The sequence below is a fragment of the Hippopotamus amphibius genome, chromosome 2, assembly GCF_030028045.1.
Source record: "Hippopotamus amphibius kiboko isolate mHipAmp2 chromosome 2, mHipAmp2.hap2, whole genome shotgun sequence".
Lineage (NCBI taxonomy): Eukaryota > Metazoa > Chordata > Mammalia > Artiodactyla > Hippopotamidae > Hippopotamus > Hippopotamus amphibius.
In genome coordinates, this window is record NC_080187.1 from 51,509,482 (window position 1) to 51,533,089 (window position 23,608).

The 23,608-nt window shown below is 36.3% G+C and overlaps 1 protein-coding gene across 2 annotated transcripts in view; it reads right to left on the reverse strand.

Moving 5' to 3' along the window:
* Positions 1-23,608, reverse strand: part of LOC130846387 (glycine receptor subunit alpha-3) — a 190,886-nt gene that overhangs the window by 9,340 nt on the left and 157,938 nt on the right. The window contains exons 7-9 of one of the 2 annotated variants that reach the window (XM_057724600.1): positions 21,704-21,918; positions 7,849-7,992; positions 5,529-5,573 (exon numbers count right to left, since the gene is read on the reverse strand). In XM_057724600.1, the coding sequence (XP_057580583.1) occupies positions 5,529-5,573; positions 7,849-7,992; positions 21,704-21,918 (404 nt within the window). The remainder of the gene's footprint in view (positions 1-5,528; positions 5,574-7,848; positions 7,993-21,703; positions 21,919-23,608) is intronic. The other variant, XM_057724601.1, reaches the window with a different exon arrangement.

Here is a 23,608-nt window from a genome sequence, read left to right on the forward strand (position 1 = left end):
TTATATGATTCAAACTTTATGACATTTTGATAAAGGCAAAACTATGGCAATAATAAAAAAAATAAGTGGTTGCCAGAGGTTTGGAGGAAGGGAGGGAAGAACAGATAAAAAGAAAAACAGAGGATTTTTAGGGCAGTGAAACTACTCTGTATGATACCATAATGGTGGGCACATATCATTATACATTTGTCCAAACCACAGAATTTATAACATCAAGAATGAACCCGAATGTAACCGGTAGGTCCATCAATTGTAATAAATGTACCACTCTGGGGGGATTTGATAATGGTAGAGGCTACGCATATGTGGGAACAGGGAGCTTATGAAAAATCTTTGTACTTTATGCTCAGTTCTGCTGTGAATCTAAAACTGCCCTAAAAAACAAAGTCTATTTTTGAAAAAGAAAAAAAATATGATTTTAAGCATGAATGAAGTTTTTCTATTATCTTGCCATCAATAATAGATTGCTATACTAGAAGGCGCTTTAAATTATTTTATGACTCAACTAATTTCTCTGCTTTGTAAAACTCGGTCATAAAATTATCCTGTGTTGAGAAGTGCAGTGATATTCTTTATTCCAATTAGCATTCACATATTTTTTTGAGATAATTCAATTTTCTGGTATTATCTTTAGCTTAGGTTTCTAATGGACAAAAGGCCACACAAGCGATGTTTAAACAAACATCTAAAACTTTTGACTCAGACACTGTGGATTAGCCAGTTTAACGTTCATAAAATTTAGCCACTTCACAACTCAAAATATAAACAATAACGAAGATTAAATAGAATGAATTAAAAATGAACTAAAGCACATGGCTGATTAAAAAAGTAAAATTGGAACTTTCATGGTGGCGCAGTGGTTAAGAATCTGCCTGCCAATGAAGGGGACATGGGTTCAATCCCTGGTCCGGGAAGATCCCACATGCCGTGGAGCAACTAAGCCCATGTGCCACAACTACTGAGCCCGCATGCTGCAACTACTGAAAGCTCATGTGCCTAGAGCCCGTGCTCTACAACAAAAGAAGCCGCTGCAATGGGAAGTCCATGCACTGCAAGGAAGAGTAGCCCCCACTCCCACAACTAGAGAAAGCCTGTGAGCAGCATCAAAGACCCAACCCAGCCAAAAATAAATAAATAAGTAATAAATAAACCTTAAAAAAATAAAAAAGTAAAATTGAAGAAATAGCTTAATTTACCCACAAGTCAATCCTCTTAACATGCTTCAAGCAAGTTAGAAGGGTAGGCAATAAAAAATATAAAAAGCCATTTCATTAGTGTATAACTCTTTCTATAGGAGGACCTGTTTTCACTACATATGGAAATGAGAAAAATGTTTGAGTAATTAAGCAACACTACCCTATTGTGAAACATTATAAGGGCTTTTTCACTTTATGTAAAGAATTATGCCAAAGACTGACTCACATAACATGCATATTATAACTAGAATTATTACAAATAGAAAATCCAAGGGTAAATACAGTCATTCAGTTGAATCGCTTCATCTTTATCATTAAACATACGATACTAACATATATATGAGATGAGTTAATTTCCTATCCTCTTCTTAGTTTTCAAAAATAGTAATAACAAAAAAATCTTATATGTTTGCGGGCATGGTGACGGCATGAAGATTGCTAGTGAGTGGTTAAAAATTAATCAGATAAGACAGCATGAGTGATGATAATTATGGGAATTGCTGTGAGATACAACAGCACTAATTATATTATTTTCATCCTAACGTTTTTCGCCTGGTGGATACCTTTGAGATGTTCTCTATACAATCAAGATGATAAGTAAATTATCCCAAAGGTTTTTTTGTTTAAATAATTTTCTGTAATTTTTCATTGCCAAGTAGGTAAATGACAGAGGAAGGAAAGGTGAATTACTATTAATTCCCATTTATATGATTTCAAAGTGTGTAGATTTTGAAAAAACTACTAAAAAAAAACAAAACAATGGCTTGGTTTTGTTGAGAAAAAACTAACATCACTTAGAAAATTCTGAGGTAAGAGGAAGTATGTGGATGAATTAAAAGTTATTTTTCTAAAATAAGTATCAGCCTAAAATATAGCGTCAGTTTAATACATCTATATTCATTTCTATATCACTTAAAAATGGAAGGCTCAAAAAATACAACTATGCATGAGGTTAAAAATACTTTAGACTTACAAGTCAACTGCCAGTATAAAATTCCTTGAAATCTAGCTCCTGGGGGAACCTTGCATTTATCATAGATGACACATGAATTACTTATGAATTAGCCAAGTTTATGCTTGGCATATTGAATTTAGATTCAGAAACAGTGTGGAGATTATTGGATGGTAAAATGTAAGTTTAAAAGGATGAATACTTTAGATGAAATATTACAAAAATATAATACATACATTTTGGAGAATTGAGAAGTCAATGAAATGATATTTTTAAAAAAATCTGTTTATTTCTAACTTAATGTGCTAGATTCTTTCAGTGCCAACTCATAATTATGGGGTGACATAAGATAATATTTTACAGTAGACAGCATATATATAAAAAGTAGTGTATCTATTTTAGTTAACTTTGAGATGGAAGTCACTGTAATTAGTGTGAAATTAGATTAAGTAGAGATTATATTACTTTATTGAATATTATCTTCCTAAACAGATAGTTCAGAGGGGACATAGTTCTAAGAAGTAGTTGTGTTTAACATAAACTCAAAATATTTGCTGGCAGCAAATAATTAAATTTTTACAATTTTTGTTTTACTTGAGAAGATTAAAATTCTAGTTCCTGTGTATCAGAGTCATTCAAATAGAATTTAGTTTGAAATTATTGAGAAACTACTTTTTTCTCTGGTATGTATCAAAGAAATTTGTAGGAAGTACTTACCTACTGAAAGAATATCTTCTACTCTAAAATATTGCATAAACTTACCTCAAATGGAAACTTTATTGACTAATTTAGTGTTTATGGATACCACATTGTCTTCAACCATGGAACCTCATCCCTTCAACCAAAATAGTACACATATATATTTGCATTTCTCCTGACTCTAGAGCTGACAAAATGTACAAGGCAGAAAATCAATGATTTGTTATTCTTAAAAGTAACCTTGAGTTATTTTTGAAGTAAGACAGGATATAAATACAAAAATAAAAGTTTTTGTACAAATTGTCAAAATGCAGTCAATTTTTTTAAAAAGATAACTATCGTGCCTAACAAAATATAAACTTGGTAACTATTTTTTGAATCTAGAACTAGTGGTCCATTCTTATTTCATTTATGTACACAAATAATAATTAATGTACAATAATAAGTAAGAAGATAGATAGAGATACTAGAACACTGTGTGTGTGTGTTTTCGCTCAGCAAACTGTTGCATTACTACATTGCAATGCAGAAGCTGCATGAAATGCATTAAAGCAATCCCATATCATCCATAATTCTCAACAAATAACATACGTTCAGAAATATTTTGGCATGTCTTTATAACCCTCCAGGACTAAAGTAATAATCTCATATGTGGGAAGAGCAACTTCTAACAAAAATACTTTGGTATCATGCATACACCCACACATACACAGCCCGGGGATAAGCATTCATGACAAGCTGCAGTGGTGGGTGATTAGCACACAGCAGGCTATGACAGTGTGGGGTGGGGAAATTTGGATACAAGAGTGAAAATGTATTCTTTCACAGTATATAAAAGGTTCCCTCGTACCTTCCATAGAGGACAAAGTAAGGTGTAAAAGATTGTATGCAATGCCTAAGCCAATGCTGAAACAAGGTAGAACTTTCCTTGGAAAGACATGTACATCAGTGTAAGGCCCTCTTTTGTGACAAGCTTTCTATAATGGGGTGGTTTTATTTATTGCCTTTTCTGCCAAATTAAAGAACTAAGAAAAACATTTAAATCAGTACTCATGAAAAGAAAGTGCGTGGGGTCAACCTTTACACTCATTTTCATTATGTTGATTTAAAAATTTAGATTGCTCAGACTGTTTCTAATCAAAGTACATAGTTTTTTTTTTTAACTGATGAATTTGTTCAGCCCAGAGAGCTATTAGGTTAAGAAAAATCATTTTTAAAAGTGAGAAGATGATCAACCCAAAATCTGCATGATGATTAGAATACTATAAAAATAAATGGGAGGCATATATTTATAATCAATGTATTTGCATTTATTGTGTTTGTAGAATGTATCACATTTTCTTAAACAATATGGTTAATAAACCATACTTTCTTTTTAAAAAAATAATTTATTGACTGTTAGTGAAGGAAATCTGATTTTTTAATCATGGTTCTTTTTGCATTGTTTTGTAAAGCAATATTTAATTAAATATATATATTTTATACTAACGTTCCTATATGTATTAACTGTTTAGTTACTGAAAATTTAAGAAGCCTCCCAAAGAGGCTACTATGTATTACTATGCAAATTCAAGGCAATTAATTTTTTTGTAATTACACTTAGGACAATCAAGTAAAAGTAACTGGGTCATGTGAACTTTTTTCCCCTGGGGGTGAAAATTGAAGAAGTAGCTAGCTATATTGGGAACAACTACACAATTTTAGTAGAAAAGAAAAATAGTTGAGTGATTATTTATTGTAACATAGGAAAACAATAACAGCTTTAAAATAATACTTGGTCTAGATATCTGTTATGAAATTAAGATTACTTCAGTATGCATCTAACAGTATGTCTCTTGTCTGTTCACCTAAAGTTATGTCTATTCTTAACTAAGACGTACAGTAGAATCATCTGGGGAGGTAATTTTAAATACACCTTATCCTAGAAATTTTAGTTTACTAGACTGGATGGTTTGTATACGACTTCTCAAGCTAAATTCTTGGCTTTTGGTAAGTTTACAAGTTAATCACTGAGTGCTATATTATGGATCTTCAAGTCAAGCTACTGCTACGCTCTACTGTAGATGACATTTCTAAATACTTAAGCCATTATAATTGGACAGGGGTCCTGGTGATCTCTTTTGTAATCAAACATTTCCAAAGATGCTGCTATCAAGACAAAATCATTCATTTACTCTAAAGAATCTCAACGTATCAACATTAAGAATGGATTCTAAAGATACATAGGTTGAACAAGCATTTTATTTTTGCCTTATTTTTAGGTCTCTATTTTCTGACAAGAGGGGCTGTTTTTCGAACTTATTTATATTAAAAAATTTCCCACTTATTTTTGAGCTAATTTTGTCAAGGCATGTGATTACTTCTTCTATGGAGACTATTATAAGATATATGTGATACTTCTGTTTAATATACATTAAAAAATCATTTTGACCAAACAAATAGCTTGGTTAATAGATGAAAGATAATATTTCAATATCTTTTTATTGAGTGAGGGAAAACAAAGGGAACTGCTAGAAAAAGAAAGTATCCTTAGCTGAAGAGTACTGGTGGTTGTTCAGCTTTAAGTGTGCAAGGGGCTGTGTTTCCCCACCAAACACTGCCTGAGTGCAGAGTATGCTGTCTGCTTTTTTTTTTTACCGATGACCACATTCCCCTACTTAGAGTTAAGAAAGTGAATTTACCGTGTCTGAGAAACGGTAAAACTTCTCCAATGCAAAAGCTTCTGTCTGTGGGAAGGTAAAGCGGACCAAGAAGGATTGAGAAACCAGAGAATCAAGTCATAGATGATTAAATATAATTGCACAATTGGTTTTAATTGCATAGATCATCATAACATACATATGTATCAATTAATAGATTTTCACATATGCAAGGTATCCACCCCCCAAAGTATGAAGTGAACTAAAAAGAAAATGATTTTTTTCCTGCACTAAATCTTAATTACAATATTTGCTCCCTGAGTGTTTCAAATAGTGATTAGAAAATAATCACGTTACTATTTTTGCATTTCAACAATTTCCTAGAGTGCCAATCACTAAAAAAATTAATCTCACTCTCTTTCTGTGAGCTGAAGAATAAGAGGTGTCAAATATTTTTATCCTGATACACTTCCAGGTGGTAAAACTGGATAAAGAGCTGCTTGGTAAGGATTTTTTTTTTTAAGGAGGAACCAGAATTGAGCATCTAAACTTGTAGTCTATTATGTTATGCATTGGCTACTCTGACTGCTGGATGTTTGGTGGGTGCAGAAAATGTCTGAGCTCTCAGAGCCCCCTTTGGATACCACATGTGTACGACTTCTCATTTCTGGTGTTTGCAGCACGTGGTTGATACATCCTACACTGTAAGAAGGAGAAGAAAGGTAGTGAAATGAAAAACAAATGTAAAAAAGTGAACCAAAATGAGAGGGGGAAATAAGTATTGCTTTACTTCTGATTCATGATGTTAGAAGGAGAAAACTGTCTTGATCACTCATTCATGGGAAAAAAGACAAGGGCTTCACTCCCTGAGACAGAATGCTTTGTCCCGTTACAATGTTTCAGCCTGTACAAGGTGTCATGAGAGGGAGGAGCAAACAGGCAGTAAGGGAGGGAGAAAGAAGGGGAGGAAAGGCAGAGAGGGAGGGTGGGGCAGAAAGAGAAAAGTATCAGGAAAGCAGCAGCCGGGGAGAGGTTGGGGGCAGGAGATAAAAGTTAATCTCTCCACGAAAATACATGTTAATATATGAATGATGCGCTTTAATCTTTATAAAAATTTGATCAAATGCAAGCTCTGGTTGTTTTTCTGACTACTGTGTTACCTAGGGTATTGCAATGCTGAAATTCCTTCCGTGTTACAGTGAATTGGGGTATTTATTGGAGCAGGTGATGATTCTGGGGATTCAATTAGACACGATTGGATAAGTTATTACTTTAGAATATGTTTAATACTGAACAGGCTTAGCACTGGGACATCATGGCTTAGAGCTGTTTAAAAAAGTTTTATAAATATGTAAATCACAGTCAGTCATTCAGAAACCATAAGAAATTCCTTAAAAAATTAAACCCTTAAAAATGCACACTATATATAAACCAGACTATTAATTTTAAGATTTGAGAATGCTTTGACTTAAATATTTCAGTATATTGGATTCTGGCCAATAGACTGTTTCTCCTCTAATATACAACTTTGATATTTCTCTATTGCTTGAGTCCATTTGCTTTTAAAATGTCAGCTGGCACATTTACATTAAAAGTAAACTCAAAGATATGCTGGTTGATAGAAACGCTCCCTTTCAGAAAAGGAAAGCGGTTGATTGAAATTATGTGCATATAAAGAGAGATGGCATTATAAGTCTTAATGGAGAGGAACACGCCATGCTGTACCTCCAAATCCAATTAGGAGATCACGTCTACAATTTCATGTGGTCTCCCAATGATATTCTAGATAAAATTTCTTCTGGGTTTGACTTATCAGTTGATAGCAAGGCAAAAATACACCTTATAGTGTTCCACATGGGGATTCAGAAGAAATGTCTTAAAAACATAAAAGTATGCATAAAAAGGAGACCACGTAGTTTTACATCAACATCATAGTATTAATAAGTAGGTAATATTTGATGGAAACAATTAAAGTAATTAGTTTAAAAAAAGGAACAACTTTAATAGCTATATTTGATGACATGTGAAATAAAACCATCAGAAACACTACAACATTGCAAATAAGGAATGATAGATTTTGTTATTTGAAGCAAAAAGTGGTGTTGTTCCAGGACATAGATTAGAAAGAAGCTGATAAAATTCTCCTGTCACCAGATCTGCTGTGTAAAGTATAGTTCGATGTTAGCATTTTCTCCCCGAGGCTGTTTTTGACACTGTAAGTTTCAGTTGGCCAAAACCAAAGGGACATCATCTCATTTAGTCCCTATCTCCATTTCCTCTCTGTACACCCCTATTAAATGTAACAAATTCACTTTCCAGGGAGAACTGTATCCCAGAGAACTTAATGCATTTAATCGCTTACCTTATTCTTTCTCTTTCGACGAAATCTCAGAAGTTCTTTGTGTTGTCTTGATACAAAATTTACAGCTGCATATTCCAGAAGTGCTGAAAACACAAACAGGAGGCACACTGCCATCCAAATGTCAATAGCTTTGACATACGAAACCTAGCCAGGAAAGGAAGAGAGAGTGAGAGAAAATTGACTTGTTACTTCCATTGAGAACAAGAATGGACGTCTGATTCTAAATTATACCATTTATATACCAGCTTGGAAAAAAAAAAGCAATGACAGCAACAATTTTTTTTTACTTAAAAATTTTTTAGAAATTAATTTTGCAAGTTTTATGTTTTAGTCATATATTAAAATGTGTATTTTTGCTAACAAATTTTTCCAAATGAAGCGCTAGACCAAATTATGATGAAAGAAAATAAGATGAAACGTAATTTTACCTTCAGGATAGGATAGTATCATGCTTGAAAAGTGTGCAGTAACATTGGCATATACCTTCAAGGTAGCAAAATGCTTGAAAAAGTATGAAGTAATGTTGAAATATAGATAATGCTGTTGAACTTGTAGCTCCGTATTTTCTTCACTAAAAAAGTTTTTTTATTTTGAAATAATTTTAACCCTACAGACATGTTGCCAGAACAGTAAAAAGAACTCCCAAGTTCCACAGTTTAGTTACATTTCTCTCCCTTCTTCCTCTCTCTCTCTCATCTCCATCTTTATGTTTTTCTCCCTGAATGTTTTTGTTTGAGCGTAATATGCAGACATGATGCCCTGATACTTGTGTGTTTTTTCTAAAAAAAAAAAAGACATTCTCCTACATACACCCCGTTGACACTTCAGGTCTCAGGCTAGACGTTGCCCAAATCTGGTTCAGAATCCCATGATACCTGTGCTTACCTGAACACGTTGCACTGTAATTGATTGTTCCTTGTTCTCTTTCTGTTTACGGTGTGAAGTCTTTGAGGACAGAGGGCATCTGTTTTGTTCACCACAGTAGTGTTTGACCCATGTGTGCACATTTGCTGAGTGGATGAGCAGATAAATGAGGGCGTAAAATGCTGAAACACTAGGGAAGTGTTGATGATTCATATGGAAATCCACTTTCTGGAGTGACGCTCTGTTAATACCTCGGGTCAAATTGATTTTCTTTTAAAAAGAGGTGTCAACTTACACCACGTCCAATGACGTCAACTTACATGTGAAATATGCCAACAAAGGGACCCTCTGCATCTCCTCCAATGTTTTAAGTGTGACTTCTGCTGATCAGAATGACCTCTACTGAGCAAAGAAATGTGTGCCCTCAATTTACTCCACTGCTAAGTGTCCAGCTGTTTGTAAAGCGTAGGTTTAAATCTCATGAGTTCTGCAATTATGTCAGCAATTTCTGGCTGCTCTCAAATACATACAGTCCTGGAAGACGTAATACAGCTTTTAAAGGCACTGTCTGAAGCTACACCACTCCTGGAAGAATGTAACTTATAACATGTGTGTGCATTTTTTAACAACCTGGATCCATAATGACATGAACCAAAGAGATGAAATTAGAAATTTAAATTCCAAATGAATCTGATGACTGTTTTCAATGACAACAGACCTATGCAAATATCATCTGTGCTGCCAGCATTTCTGCTCCCTGTGATTGGTACCTGAGCCTTGAGCCTGAAAAGTCTACTTTCCTCGTCCTTTCCTCTGACTTCCATCACCAACGTCAATTCTCTTTCTCCTCCATCCTCGCTGCCCCTCTGAGGACAGCAAGCACAGGCCCTGGGAAGTTTGGGACTCTAGGGCTAATAACGTTAAAATAAAGCCACAGTTCCTACGGCAACTCATTTACAACATATTCACGACATACAACACACTCCCTCTGTTATTAAGAATATCATCTTCTTTCCACCTCCTACTGCCTCTGTCCTTTGGGGCAGCTTCATTCTAATGCAACCCATCTCTCTGGACCACCTTGCCATAGACCCATCGTCCACTGTGCTGTTGGAAATTTGATTCTATTTTAAACAACCATCTCTCCTTGGTATGACTCCTTGGATACAGGAGTATGAGAAAATAAAACCTAAATGTTTGATAATTAGATGCACTGGGCAGGAGGACCGTTGTCTTGGAAACCAATCCAAAGCCATGTGTGGAAGACTGCTTCCTTCTGGAAGCATGCTCTTCCCATAGCTCCTTTGAAGAGGAAAGTTAGAAACTTACACTCAGCTAAAAATAACTCCATGCTTGTTTTGCTTTTGTGAAATATGCTTGCTGTGCTAAGAAAAACAGAAAAACAGGATGACCTAACAATCCAATGTAACTTTAAGATGTTTTGCTAAAAAATGGAATGTTCTGCATCTGCTCTTGTAAGTTTCTGTTTGGAAACTTCCATGCTCTGTGAACATGTGCACTATAAAAGTAAAGCTCACCCTGAGCTCAGTGCCCAGAACTTTGGAGCATTAGCTTGTCTGGGGCCGCTGGCTTAATAAACCTGAGTTCTCCAACCCTCCGAGTGTGGTGCTTGGTTTTTCGATGGACCGATTTCTGCAATCCTTGACCCACGTTCTCCGGGTTTCCTCCCTCCACCCCACCCCACTCAGCTCTGCGGGCCTTTCCGCCCTGAGATGCTCAGAGACATGGCCTGTGTCCCTTCTCTTCTCACACTGAAACTTCTCACTTCTAGCCCTCATCTGTTTCCATGGATTCAATTCCTCCTCTGTGCTGAAGACTCCCCAGTCTCCATTTCCTGACTAAACCCCTCTCTAGCCAGGTTCTTACTTGGTAGTACCTTTTGGATGTCACACGCACCTCAGACTTAATCTGACTAAAAAAGAAGCTATGACTCTCTACCAGACCCAAATGAACAGCAAACACACACAACTGCCTCTTCCTCCTGGTTCAAAGGCAGTACTCTGTGGTGGTTCACCTCCAAATCTAGGATTCTCTCCTGTCAAAGACCCAAGCCTGGAAACCCTATCTTTTTGCTATTTCTCAAATGTGTCATTTTCTCTCCTCTCTTACTGCCATTGCATTGATCTCAACCACAATAATTTGTTTCTCAGCTCCTCCTAGTGCTGAAGCTACAGAGATGAGGAAGACAGAAACGACACATCTTTAATGGAACCTGCATTCAAGTGGGGAAAACATTCAATAAAAAATAATCACCTAAATAAAGATAATTTAAGAGAATAGCAATAATGAAACTACCATAGGGTAATGGGAAGAGAGGGACAGTGCGAAGGGGGCTGTGTTCGTTGGGGACGGTCAGTGAAGGCCTCTCTGAGGATGTGACAATTACCATCTCAGGCCACTTTCTTGCTGGCTTCTTGTGCTCTACTTTCCTTCCTCTGGTTCCTGGCACCTGAAAGCGATTGACAAGCTCCATCCTGCCTCAGCAGCTTTGAACTCCCTGTTAATTTCTGTTCGGAACCATCCTTCTTTTGTGTGACTGCTGTTTAATCCTTCAGGTCTCAGCTCAAAAGCTACATTCTCAGGGAAACGGTCTCCAAAGTCCCAGAACAGTACAGCCCTTCCTGCCTTCTTGCCTCCATGTTCCTCCTAGAACCCTTTTCTCAGATCACTCGTTTAGTTGTGCCGATGTTTATCCATGGGTAATGGCCCCCCTTCAGCTAATGACTCTGTTCCGCAATCCCTAAGGGCTATTTTCCCAACAACTTTGGTTAGAGAGATGCAAAAATGAGCGTTCTTGAGGATTTCAAGGTGAAATATCTATACTGGTATTTTAGCAAACCGTGTTGATAGCAAACACCAAATAACTCATCTCATTATGGACCCTGCCCCACTGTACCAACGTTATCATTTATGTATTTCTCCTTTCAGGCTAGTACATCTTGTGAGCTGAAACGAGGACCAGGTCTTATTCACCTTCATATTTCTAGGACTTAACACAGTGCTTATTATACTACAGGCTCTCAGATAACGTTCAATTGATTGAACCATGTGGACTGATTTGCAATCACTGGCCATTTATTATTAGAGAAATAATTATAATAACTGACATGCCAGGAATGTTTTTAGTAGTGTCCATAGAACTACTGAGGGTCTTAGTAGTTGTCCAAAAGTAACACTTTTAACTCCCACAGTGACTGAGGATACTATTCCCATTTTAAAGATGAAGAGACTGAGATGTGTAAGATATAGCTACTGCTAGAGACTGCACATGCCCCTTCAAAATCCCAATTTGAACTATAACCCCCAAGGTGATGGTATTAGGAGGTGGAAGCTCTGGGGAGTGATTAGGTCATGAGGGCCCTCATGAATTGGATTAGGACCCTTCTAAAAAGGACTCCAGAGAACTCCCTGCCCCTTCCACCATGAAAGAACACAGCTAGTAGATCACCATCTATGAACCAGGAAGCAGGCTCTCACCAGACACTGAATCTGCTAGCACCTGGATCTTGAACTTCCCAGCCTTCAGAACTGTGAGGAATAATTTTCTGTTGTCTGTAAACCAGCCCATCTATGGCATTCTGTTATAGCAGCCTGAACAGACTAAGGCAGCTACCAAGTTGCAAACCTAGGATTTGAAGACAGCTAATCTGGCTAAAGAACCCATAAACTCACCTGATTTTTAGGCTGCTTCTATTTAAGCTACCACTGTAAGCTAACAACTGTGAACACACTAAGTAGAAATAACTCTCTATATCTTAGTATTCAGCCTCTTCAACTTTTATCCAATAGTTAAGAGTGAAGTCAGTACATAAAATACATACTGTAAGGTCCTGTATATTTGCTGGTTCTGATCCTAAAATCTGACAATCAGCTTCCTAGTAGACAATGTAGAAAAGGAGTTATGAGCACTGTAATCACCAAATGAAAACAAAATGGTTGCTCTGCCAAAGCAAAACCGAATCAGGGAAACATTCTATCCTCCGAAATACAATGAAAATCTCCCCAATAACATTCTCACATTAATTATACTGAAGCGTTTTTATGAGCTGGGAGACCACTGACTACGTGCCATGGGATAATCTGGGAAGAGATCAGCTTGATAAATTATCATTTGAATGTGCAGCGCTGGGCTACGGCAAGGCTTTGTCTTTTTCATTCTAAAAAAAATAAGTTTTATAACTTAGGGAAAGGAATATGAGCATCATCGGTTCTGTAGACTTCTTATATTATGTGATTTTTTTTCCAGAAAAATTCTGCATTTATTCTACTTTGCAGTGTTATCACTAGAAAACAGAGGATGTCTGCTTCTGGTGTCCCGAATATATGTATATTGGATTTTATCATGATGAATTATCCTGGTTAGAAAGATTGGAAGCCAGTCCCCTTGGCTCTGGGAAGCAGTCGTGTTCGGGGAACTTGCCTAAGCATCACTTTATTCACAAGGAAGTGGGCATGAGGAGGTTTCAAGCTACGATTTGGTAAAGTAACGAACGATCCCTAAACCTCAGTGGCTTGAAACAACAAAGGTCACCCCAGGTCCACTCAAAGTTGAATGGTGACTCAGGACAAGTGTTGTCATTGCCATCCTCACGGTGACTCCAGCTATGGGGTGGTCAGTATCTGGAACACTGATGGTGACCACAGCGGAGGAAGACCAGGGCACAGAGGGGTTTCATACTTGGTTGTAAATACCTCAGGCTAGACGTGGCACAGATCATGTGCTCAAAACTCACTAGCCAGAACTCTTTACAGTCAGCCCAGCAATAACAGACGTGGGAGGCACAGCCCCATCCCGGGCCAGGAAGGGAGAGAAAGCCAGCAGGAGGGGCAGAGGGAGTAGGGATGGGGAAGGGTCTACCCTTTGTGCTTCTGAAACAAAAACAAGAATCCGTACAAGCCCAGGACTGATGACAAGGGTGGATTCTGATCTGATCACTGTGACGTCTTGAAGAGAGAACTAAAGCAGCTTTGTTAAAGCGGAGAACTCACTGCTTTATAGAGAGAGGCTGTTAATTAATGCTAGAGTGACAAAGAAAAAGAAACCGCTACTGATCTTCAACCCCAAATTTGTTCAGACCGTGTCAGGTCAGAGTTCAGTAAATTCAGTTGTAAGCAGGACAGGTAATAGATTATTATTATTATTTTTAAATTTTATTTATTTATTTATTATTTTTTTGGGGGTACACCAAGTTCAATCATCTGTTTTTATACACATATCCCCGTATTCCCTCCCTTCCTTGACTCCCCACCCCCCTCGAGTCCCCCCCACCCTCCCCGCCCCAGTCCTCTAAGGCATCTTCCATCCTTGAGTTGGACTCCCTTTGTTATACAACAACTTCCCACTGACTATCTATTTTACAGTTGGTAGTATATATATGTCTGTGCTACTCTCTCGCTTCGTCTCAGCTTCCCCTTCACCCCCTGCCCCCTCCCAAACCTCGAGTTCTCCAGTCCATTCTATGTATCTGCGTCCTTGTTCTTGTCACTGAGTTCATCAGTACCATTTTTAGATTCCGTATAGCATACAATATTTGTCTTTCTCTTTCTGACTTACTTCACTCTGTATGACAGACTGTAGTTCTATCCACCTCATTACATATAGCTCCATCTCATCCCTTTTTATAGCTGAGTAATATTCCATTGTATATATATGCCACATCTTCTTTATCCACTCATTTGTTGATGGGTAATAGATTATTTAGATTATAAAGATAGGTAGGCCGTTTGCTTGCCTGGGAATGGGTTTGATTGTACCGCACAGGGTCTCAGAAAAGAAAAAGATTGTTCTTCCAAGCATGGACTACACCTTACCTGTTACTACTCATTCCGTCCCTTATTAGTTCCACTAGACCCGACTTTGTTCACTCACTTGTGCATAAGTCCTCTGAAGTCGTTTGATTTTGTGCTCTCTGATTCAGAGAAATAGATGGCTTGCATGTATCTTAGGCAATTCTTCATACATCAATTTAATTTTATGCTAGTTTTTGGTAAGATAATTGAGTAGCAACAATTTTAGATTATATTCCTTTACAAGGTCATTGGGTGAGCTCTACTGTAAGTATGGCACTATTTGCTGCAGTTGAGAGGCTTGTCAAGATACATACCTTTATCTTACTCTATGCAGAGGTGGTCAAAAGGACTGCCTTAGGACGAATACTGTCCTAAACTGCAGCTGGTAGATGACAATGCACTAATGGGTAAATATTTATTAGATTATAACCCAGACTACTAAATTATAGTAAATTACACTTACTGAATTATGTTATAACCCAGACTACTACTACTACTAAGAATTTCTAGAAATAGAAATGTATAATGCATTTATAAGCATTATAAATGTCTCTGACTTTTGCTTCAGTTGTGGGAGTTTTACCGTGGTCTTTTCTATAGGACATGATTCTTGTGTTTTAACACCTAGATGAATGTGTAAAATCTAGATGTCACTGGAAACACTCAGATGCACACTGTTAGTTACCGGCATTTCTTAATACAATATATTATTATTTTTTGACCCACTCAAAGAAAGGTGAATTACAGTTGTGACTTCCCTCTTCTCTGTATTTTTGCACTGGAGGCTTTGTATTGCTGTAAGACCATCTTTATTATACTCATGTATCTTCCCAGTCCCTTTTTTTTTCCAAGATCTGAGACTTCTACTTATAACTTCAAACAGGAATCAGAAAGACAGATAAAGCCTGTAAGGTGTTTCCAGTACTGACTTTGGGACCTAATTCTTTATTCCCCTGGCAAAGGGGGAATTTACATCTGATTTTATCTGTCAGGAGGTTCATGGTATGATTCTAGGATTTATGTGGATATGGTAAAGGGAGTTTAAGACATTAAGTAGGTAAAATTGCTCGAAGTTGCATATACATCTTTTGTTTTTAAATTTAGTTTGATTCCAAAGCCATCGTACTATGTCATTTCAAAAAATTTTAAACTTTGTGATTTGATCATATACTTTCTCCGAATTATGCCATCAGATTTAAGAATTTATGCAGCGGCTCTGTCTCTATGTTAACTATGGAGAACATGCTTGATAATTGTTAAAATCAGCTTAATGAGATTTGGTAAGCCTATTAATCGTAGGCACTAAGATCAAATGTAGAACCAGCGATATCTATCAATTTGTATTATTATAGGGTCCACCCATGTTTAGGAATTATCTATTAATTGGAGACAGAAAAAACACTGATAAAATTGAATAATATTCATATGTACTATATCTTTTGATTTTAAAAGAAAGGGTAAGAATAAATGATTTTTTCATTTCTGTGCCTTTTTTCTTTTTCCCTCTTCTCCCTAAGTGAATATAATACAGAACAAAGTTATTAACAAATTCAGTGAAAATTCTTTTAAAATAAATTAAATATATTATATCAAATATTGCATTATAAAGTTAAATATACTTATTAACTATTTTGTCACATTAATGAATTAAAAATAAGCCCACCTGCATCAGACTTGTACTGAACTCAGTTGAAATATTTTTAGTTAACTGTACTTTGATTAGATATTAGAATCTTGTATTCAAACAGGGAGGATCAAAACCTTATGGACGGTAAAATTATCAATAGGAAAACCTGATTACTATGCAACCCCCTCACCCCATTTAATTACTGCTATTTACAGCTTACTCTCCTTTAACGGGGTTTTTCTTTGTTTGTTTTGTTTTGTTTTAGTTTTTGAGAAGAGTGAGAGCTAATTAGAGAACACAACAGTGAATGCAAATACTTCATTTTCCTTCCCATCCCCTGTCTTTTCAGTGTGATGTCACATAGATCTTTGTGTGCCCACACAAACATGGTATCCAGATATAAATATAGCAGTTAGGTTTGTATTTTCTAACTGCTGTAGTCACTTCCATAGTTGGTGTCTTTGTGAAGAATAAAAACTTAATATGAAAGCTGTTGTTGCTAAGTTTTCTAAGAATCAATGTTTTTATTATACTGTACAGTATATACATGTAATATTTAAATTCTTTTTCATTAATTTGGTGATTCTCAAGGGAATATATGATTCTACACAAGTAAAGAGTAATTAAATTGCATTTTTACATTCCCTTTGAGAGAGATGAAAAAAATGGCATATTCTTGCTTTTCAAGTTAACTACTAAGTAAAGTTTAAAAGCTCTCATTGTCTTTAAATATCTGCATGACATTTACTCAATAGATCCATATTATGTACTGATTTAGGCTCTGAAGAAAAAAATACATAAAAGACAGTTTGTCTTGGACTTTCCTGGTGGCGCAGTGGTTAAGAATCTGCTCGCCAATGCCGAGGGCATGAATTTGATCCCTGGTCCAGGAAGATACCACTTGACTCAGAGCAACTAAGCCCATGTGCCACAAACTACAGAGTCTGTGCTCTAGGGGGCGCGAACCACAACTACTGAGCCCATGTGCTACAACTACTGAAGCACGTGCACCTAGAGCCTGTGCTCCACAACAAGAGAAGGCACTGCAATGAAGAGTAGCTTCCGTTCGCCACAACTAGAGAAAGTCGATGCATAGCAACAAAGACCCAATGCAGCCAAGAAAAAAAAATAGTTTGTATTCTCAAAAAAGCTACTTCTGGTGAGTTTCACAGACAAACTGAATGGGGGAATATATTGCTGTATACCCAGATCTTCCCAGAGTTCCCTAAAGCAATTCTTTCTCGAATCATAGTTTACATATTGAAATTATATTTTGTCCTTCCTATGATTTTCTCTATTCCTACCCATCCTTACACTTAATAAAAAATATAATTCCCCTCAGGGCCAAGATCTTAACTATGTATTAGTGTAAATCAAGTATATACTCAAAAATAGTTCAACAACTAATACTAACCCTGATTAAAATCAAATTCTCCCAAGGAAGATTGCTTTTCCACATCTAAAAAAATCACAAAATGTTGGGAATCTCAAAGTGTTTGGGAGAAAAGTTTTGGGGTGAGGCGAGTAGGCTTAGCCTTTAACTAAGCTGTCTAAGCTATTCTGGGTGTGGGGGAGAGATGGCCCTATAGGAAGAAAAGAGAGAAGAGACTTTGCATATGCAGGTCCATTTCCAACTGGAGGAGGAAGGCCAACCACAAAAACATCTTCTTTCTCCCTCTTTCTGGACTTTCTTTTACTCTTAGAAGAATCATCTCTGGTCAGCTTCTGTACCCATCTGTAGTTTACTCCTTGAAGTCTGAGGCCTAGGCGTCCCTGGTCAGAACTTTGGAAGTTCTGACTTTTTGACAATTCCATGTGGCTGTCATAAACATCTCAGAGTTAACATGCTCAAACATAGAACTGTTACCTCCCCTAACTTTCCCCAAGAGTAATTATTACCACTAAGTGCCCAGGTACTCACCCATAGGCTGCTTTTGACGCCTGTCCTTCCCTTAATCCTCAAAGTACAGTTCATAAGCAAATCCTGTCTATTTCACTTCCAAACACATTTGCTCAAAAAGAAAAATCTACCCTTTTCCAAATCCATCTGCTACTCTCCATCTCTGCTGCTCCAATCAAGCCAGACCATTCTCTGCTCCGAACTATAATTTTCTTGGTAGTATCTGTTTCCATTTTTACCTTCTGTTATTAAGATCCTTCCAAAAATCCATCCAAAATAAACTTAATCCTTAGCAACTTCTATAAAACCCTCCATGATATGGCTTTGTGATCACCGCCATTTTTTCTCACTCACTCTCCTCCAAATACACAATGTTAGGAAGTGTGCCTGAGTTTTACAACTTTGAAAAATTGCTGGCAACAGGATGCACTGTCACCCTCTCCTGGCCACCTAATGCAGGCACTGTGGAAATGCCAGATCGCTCCAAGTTTCAAGAAATGAATCACAGGAGTCTTCTTGCTTTGAGTTATTACATGCCTGATTTATGGCACTGCAGGGGCCAGTGCAACAGGAAATATCAGAGAGGAATCTCAGGTCCGTAGCTCATAAGGCGCTGGCTCAAGTACATTCTCTGAGATTTTCTACTTTGAGTCTTACTTGACCAATTTCCAAGCTCCTTCTTATCTACAGGAGATGTATTGGCACAGAGCCTGGACAAAACACTAAGAGATTATCATAAATTAGTAATTTACTGTTTCTTCCTCCTGTGTCTGATAATCCCCTATTGTTTTCCTGAATTTAATTTTGCTTTCTCCCTTCCTAGATTTTGTCAGTAGGAGAATGGTGGATGTTTCTGAAGCAAGATTTTCAGGTATCTGAGGGTTCTTTTGTGAGGTTGAGAATAGCAGATCTTAAGGTGCGTGGTTTCAGACTTCTGCTCCTAAATGCATGTGTGAGCCCGCTTCCCTTGCCTTTCCAAATTGCAAAATCAGGATTGCATTTTTCAAGAGATTTTCTGCTCTTTTGAATGATCTCATCCAATAGGATAACTTCTTTATTCTGGGACTTCAGCGTCTGCCATCCTGAATTCTAATGTACATAACTGCTGTACATAACCCATTCCTTAACTATTACAAAGCCTAAGATGATAAAATCTCCACTCTTCAGATATCTGTTTGCCAATCAGTTCTTTAAATCTGCTATCACATTTCCAGTGTCTCTATGATCTGAGAGACAGAGAGGCTTTATATACATCTATGTGTGTAATTAAGCTCATGATTGGAAAAATTTATTCCTTCCCTGAGATCATGGTGAAATTAATACCTTTAAAAAAATTTCTTGAGAAGAAGTATGAAGTCGTCTCAGACCTTTCTTTCTTTAAAAAAAAAACAAAAAAACAAAAAAACCCCACCAAAACTTGTGTCTCTGCTCTGCTGTTTTAGTTTATTGCTTTCTTTATTTCTGCTTCCTCGGCCCAAATCTTTATGCTCTCCCAATTCTGCCTTAATCTCTGTATCCAGACGCCTTTATGCTGTGCCTCATAGAAGCTGTAGTTTCCTTAAATGAATCATTAAGTGCCCTGCTTTCTGAATAACAACTTGCGGAATGAATGAGCTTTCATTTCTGTTTGGCTCATGGAGAAAAATCAATGAGTAAACTGGCAATTTCACTTACAAATTGACTGTGGAAATTCAACTATTACTCAGAACCCTAGAGACATTTATATATATATAAATAAGCACTTAATCTTATAAGCAGATTTACAATTTCCACTTGGATAATATTTTATAAAACACTAGTTGATACGGATCACTTTGAAAATACAATTATGTGTTAATGAAAGTAAACCTTATTTTGAAAGACAACCATTAAATCTTAGCAAGGTAGAGTGAGCATTGTTAAATATCAAGTTCTTCTAATATTAAGTAACATTTTTAATGATAAAATATCCTGCCATCAACTTTTATTTATTTAGACATTTTAATTGAATAAACTGAGTCAGAGAATGCAATTCATAGTAAGGGGTAAGGGAGCTGTGACAGCAGATTTATAATTTACTTGGTGTGGCAGGGAGATAGCATTAAATGCACCAGAAAAGTTAATATGATTTTATTACATTAATGTACATCATTGTAATGAAAAGAATAGTGAAGTATGCTGGAGGTCAGACAGGATTACTTAATTTAGACATTAGAAATTTCTTTCTTAGAAGTCATTTAGAAAAAGAAAATAATTTTCTATTGCTATGATACTAAATGGATAAAAAGGGCTTCCTATGTTTTATTTCAGCACATCTTTAAAAAAAGAAATATTGGGTCTTTGACAAACCTCATAGAGGGAATAGTTTTATTTTAATTCTGGCAGCTCAGCACAGACTAAAATATTACATAAGTACTAGATAAGCTTTTCTTTTTATTGACCTATGGTTACTCAAAAACCAAAGGAAACACACATGCACAAATAATAAATACTGTATTTGGCCCAGGGTGTAAGACTATGGGCATTTTCACACAATACTTGTGGGAGTATAATTGCTATAAATTTTTCTGGAGAGAAATTTGGCAATACAGATCAATGTGTGCAGCTATCAATGCAACAATTCCAGTTCTAAGAGTTTATACTAAGAAAATAATACAAAATGTATGTAGAGCTATATATGTGGGTATGTATATGTGTGTATATACACACACATGCACACATATATGCATGTATATAACAGTCATTATATAAATGTTCATTATTGTGTTAGTTCTAATAGTGAGTGAGTAGATTATTATGACACATCTATACAATGGAGTAATGTGCTGCCCTTTAAAGCTACCCTATAGATTCAAATTACATGCATGTTTGATATACTTCTAAATGTTTAACAATCTATAGATAGTAAATTCTATAGTGCATAAGAGTATTATTGATATTTAATTAATGGGCTCATGACACAAATTGCAAATAAAATATATCATTGTTTCATAGAATTTTTTTCCTTCACCTATTTCTCTGTTTTATAAGTTTTTTCTGCCTTGGTTATATATTACTTTAAAAATTGGCAGTGAATACAGATCTTCCTCAATTTACGATGGCATTACATCCAGATAAACCCATCGTCAGTTGAAAATATCTTGTCAAAAATGCATTTAATACACCTAACCTATGAACATCATAGCTTAGTCCAGCCTACTTTACACGTGCTCAGAACACTTACATGAGCCTACAGTTAGGCAAAATCATCTAACGTAAAGCCTGTTTTATAATAAAGTGTTGACTATCTCATGCAATTTATTGAATACTGTACTGACAGTGGAAAACAGAATGGTTGTCTGGGTACAGAAGGGTTGTGATTGCATCGGCTGTTTACCCTCCCGATGACGTAGCTGACAGGAGCTGCAGCTGCCACGGTCCAGCATCCTGAGAGCAGATACCACACATTGCTGGCCCAGGAAAAGATCAAAATTCAAAATTTGAAGTGTGGTTTCTACTGAATGCCTATCACTGTCACACTATATAGAAGTAAAAAAAAAAAAAAAAAGGTAAGTTGAACCATCGTAAATCAGGGACCGACTGTAAATACCACCAAAAAAGATGTGGCAAAAATGGAAAATGACATATATGCAGATTTGTGCAAATATGTGTGTATGCCCATTTAGTGCACTTACCTTTGGTAAGGAAGCTCGTGATCCTGAACTCTGTGTGGTCATAGTCAGCACGGTGGTTATTCCCAAGGCTACCCTGGCTGGAGCAGCATCCATATTGATCCAGAATGAAACCCAGGAGAGAATAACGATCAGGAGACTGGGAATGTACATCTGGATCAGGTAGTAGCCCATTTGTCGTTCAAGATGGAATCGCACTTCTATACACGTAAACTTTCCTAATTGGTTGCGAAATAAATGCAACAATTGGTAAAAATAGGTCATTGTTATCACATCAAATGTCACAATTTTGTTTTCATAATAATTTTGCCCTAAACATTTCTGTTATGACGAAATGGGATCCTAAATCATAGATGCACACTGGTTTCTGAAAAATAGTTTTCTTCTTTTTCTGTTAGCATCTATAAGTGATGTATAGAGCAGTGTGCTATTTCAGGAAATAATATATAATCTTATTACTTCCCATTTGATTAGCACTTCACACTTGTCAAAGTAATAAAAGGTCTATTACCTCACTTAATTCATGTCTGCTTTTGCACCTTCTTTTAGACACTGTACCTTGAGGTTCTAGCCAGGAAATTAGGCAAACAATTATATAAAAGCATTTAGACTGAAAAGAAAGTAGTAAAACTATCTCTATAAGCAGAAGCCATTACCTTGAATTTAGAAAATCCTAAAGAATTCACTAAAAATCTACTGAGCTGAAGAGTTCAGCACGGTTACAGAATACACTATTAGTATACAAAAAGCAATTGTGTTTCTGTACACTAGCAATGAACAATCCAAAAATTAAATTGATAAAACAATTCCATTTACAAGAACCAAATAAAATAAAATATTTAGAAATAAGTTTAACAAAAAAGTGTAGTAAAAAATATAAAACACAGCTGAACAAAATTAAAGAATTTCAAAATAAACAGAAAGTCATTTTGTAGTCATTAATCAGAAGACTTAATATGGTTAAGATTGCAATACTTCCGATAGTGATCTACAAATTTATTGCAATTTCTATAAAAATCCCAACTGGTTTTTATGCAGAAATTGACAGGCTGACCTTAAAATTAGCATGAAAATGCAAGGGACCTACAATAGTCAAAACAGCCTTGAGGGAAAAAAAGAACAAATTTGGTGAACTCACACTTTCCAATTTCAAGACTTGCTACAAATCTACAATAATCACAAAGTGTAGTACTGTCATAAGTAAATATATACAGATCAATGAAATAGAACTGAAAGTCAAGAACTGATCATTTACTGTCAATTGACTTTAGACAAAGGACTAAGACTATTCAGCAGGGAAAGCATGGTCTCTTTAACAAATTGTATAGGAAGAACTTTGCTTTTTGGAACTTTCTTGGAATTATTTTTTTCGAATATGTTCAGTCCCCAGTTGGTTGAATCTTTGGATGTGACCCCATGGATATGGAGGGTTGACTGTATAGTGAAAAGTCAGGTCACAGTTCTGGAAATGCTGAACGGAAGAGGAATCATAGTTACTGTAAGGAAATAATAAGAGCAACTGCTGATGCTAGTGGGAGGCCGCACACTCACCACGTTGGAGCAATGCCTCAACTGTGGGCAGCTTAAGGGAACTTGTAGGAGTAGATTAGGCAGTTAGAAGGGATATTATGGGAATAGCCAGTGCCAGTTGAGAGAAGTGAAGAGATAATGTACAAGTCTTGCAGTCTTTTATGTTGATGACTCTTATCTGATGTTTATTCTTATAAGGTAAAAGGTTACTGTGTCAATGTGAGTAGTAGGTGCTTAGTAACAATATCTTAAAATGTATGACATTGTGGCCAAACTAAAAATTTAGGCAAGTGAAGCTCAAAAAAAAGCAATCTCTTTCATTTTGTTAGCAAACACAAGGTTTATAGCCCAAGGAGAGTTAAATACACATTTTATTGC